Below are 1,645 nucleotides of genomic sequence, written 5' to 3' on the forward strand. Positions count from 1 at the left end.
GCAGGCTCCTCCCTGCCTGGGCCTGGTCAGACCGCCTGGAGGAGGCAACCAGTCTATGTGTCTCTCTCACCTCGATGTTTCTCTCTCTCCACTCTCTCTGAAAAATCAATGCGGGGAGAGAGGGAGGGAGCTCTCAGTAAACATCAATGGGAACATACCCTCAGGTGAGGATTAACAAACACACACAAATCTGAGTCACATGGGAAGTGGTGGCAGCTCTGGCCACACAGGCTTTCAAATCCCTGTGATCAGCCAGGAGCCAGGGCAGAGGACAGGAAGGCAGAGCGATGGAAAAGCCCAGAGCGTGACCGCGGCAGGAGGGGCAGGAGCCGGGGGGCCATCTAGGGTTGAGGGAGGCCCCGTGCGGGAAGGTCAGGGCACCGCCAGCTCGGGACTGAGCTCTGTGCTCACAGAAGGACATGGGGGCCCAGAGGCTTCTGAGCAGAAGCTCCTGCCCCCACCTCCCGACAGGGGCGGCCCAGCAGCGGCCTCTCCCAGGCTGCTCCCAGGGGACAGCGGGACCAGCTGTCCGCCTCCTCCAAACACAGAGGGAGCCCAGGGCCTTATGACTGCGCAGGGAGAGGGGCGGCCAGAGGCAGTCAGGACCAGACCTCCACGACCAGCCCTTTCCTGGGCAGGGCTGCCAGGGGGCGCGGGGCTGCCCTAGTCCACTCTGGGCCCAGCTGTGTGCCCCTGGCCTGCACCCTCTCCTCCTCCTGCTTCCCTCTCACTCCCCAAGGGTTGCCCTGCGCCCTGTGTCCCCCCGGGGGGCGCTGTGGTGGAATGACTGCTTCCCTCTCACTCCCCAAGGGTTGCCCTGCGCCCTGTGTCCCCCAGGGGGGCGCTGTGGTAGAAGGCCCTTCTGGCTGCTCCCCAGTAGCTCAGCTGGGCCCCTCCCCGCCCCACCCCCAGCCTCAGGCAGGGCTCCTGTGGGAATAGGCCCATCTCAGGCTTTTGTCTCTGGTGGAACCAAGGCCAAGTGTGAAGGAGGAGCTGAGCCGCCTGCAGACAGGGCAGATTTGCATGGAGCCTCCCCCTGGGGATCAGGGCTCATAAGAAGGTGAGGGCTCAGCCTGGCTGTGCGGCTCAGGGAGCAGAGTGTGGGGCGTGTGCACCATGGATTGGGCTCCCCTGCTCCTCGCCCTCCTGGCTCACTGCACAGGTGGTGCCTGAGGGGGGTCTGGGGGAGCACCTGTTTGTTACCCGGGAGCATGACCTCTCCCTCCCTCCCTGGCCAGGGGTCTGCGCTGTCCCCTCTGATGTCTGTGTCGCCCCCTCCTTGCAGGGTCCTGGGCCCAGTTTGTGCTGACTCAGCCCCCCTCTGTGTCGGAGTCTCCGGGACAGAAGGCCGTCATCTCCTGCACCCGCAGCAGCGGCAGCATTGGAAGCAACTATGTGCACTGGTACCAGCAGCGCCCGGGCAGGGCCCCCACCATGGTGATCTACAATGATAACCAAAGACCATCGGGGGTCCCCGATCGGTTCTCTGGCTCCATCGACAGCTCCTCCAACGCCGCCCACCTGACCATCTCGGGGCTGCAGCCTGAGGACGAGGCCGACTACTACTGTCTGTCCTATGGTTATGACAGCTATAAGCACAGTGATTCAGGCCCATGGGGAAGTGAGACAAAAACTCCCCAGAGCC

General features: G+C 64.0%; 1 gene segment (V, D, J or C); it reads left to right on the top strand.

The window, feature by feature from the left end:
* Positions 1–1,090: 1,090 nt before the first annotated feature.
* The window catches only part of LOC102772381, a 6,099-nt gene continuing 5,544 nt past the window's right edge, over positions 1,091–1,645 (top strand). Inside the window, 2 exon segments of the V gene segment in view lie at positions 1,091–1,162; positions 1,286–1,595. Of these exon segments, the coding sequence occupies positions 1,117–1,162; positions 1,286–1,595 (356 nt within the window).

Source organism: Myotis davidii, unplaced genomic scaffold, assembly GCF_000327345.1.
Source record: "Myotis davidii unplaced genomic scaffold, ASM32734v1 scaffold478, whole genome shotgun sequence".
In the NCBI taxonomy this organism is placed as follows: domain Eukaryota; kingdom Metazoa; phylum Chordata; class Mammalia; order Chiroptera; family Vespertilionidae; genus Myotis; species Myotis davidii.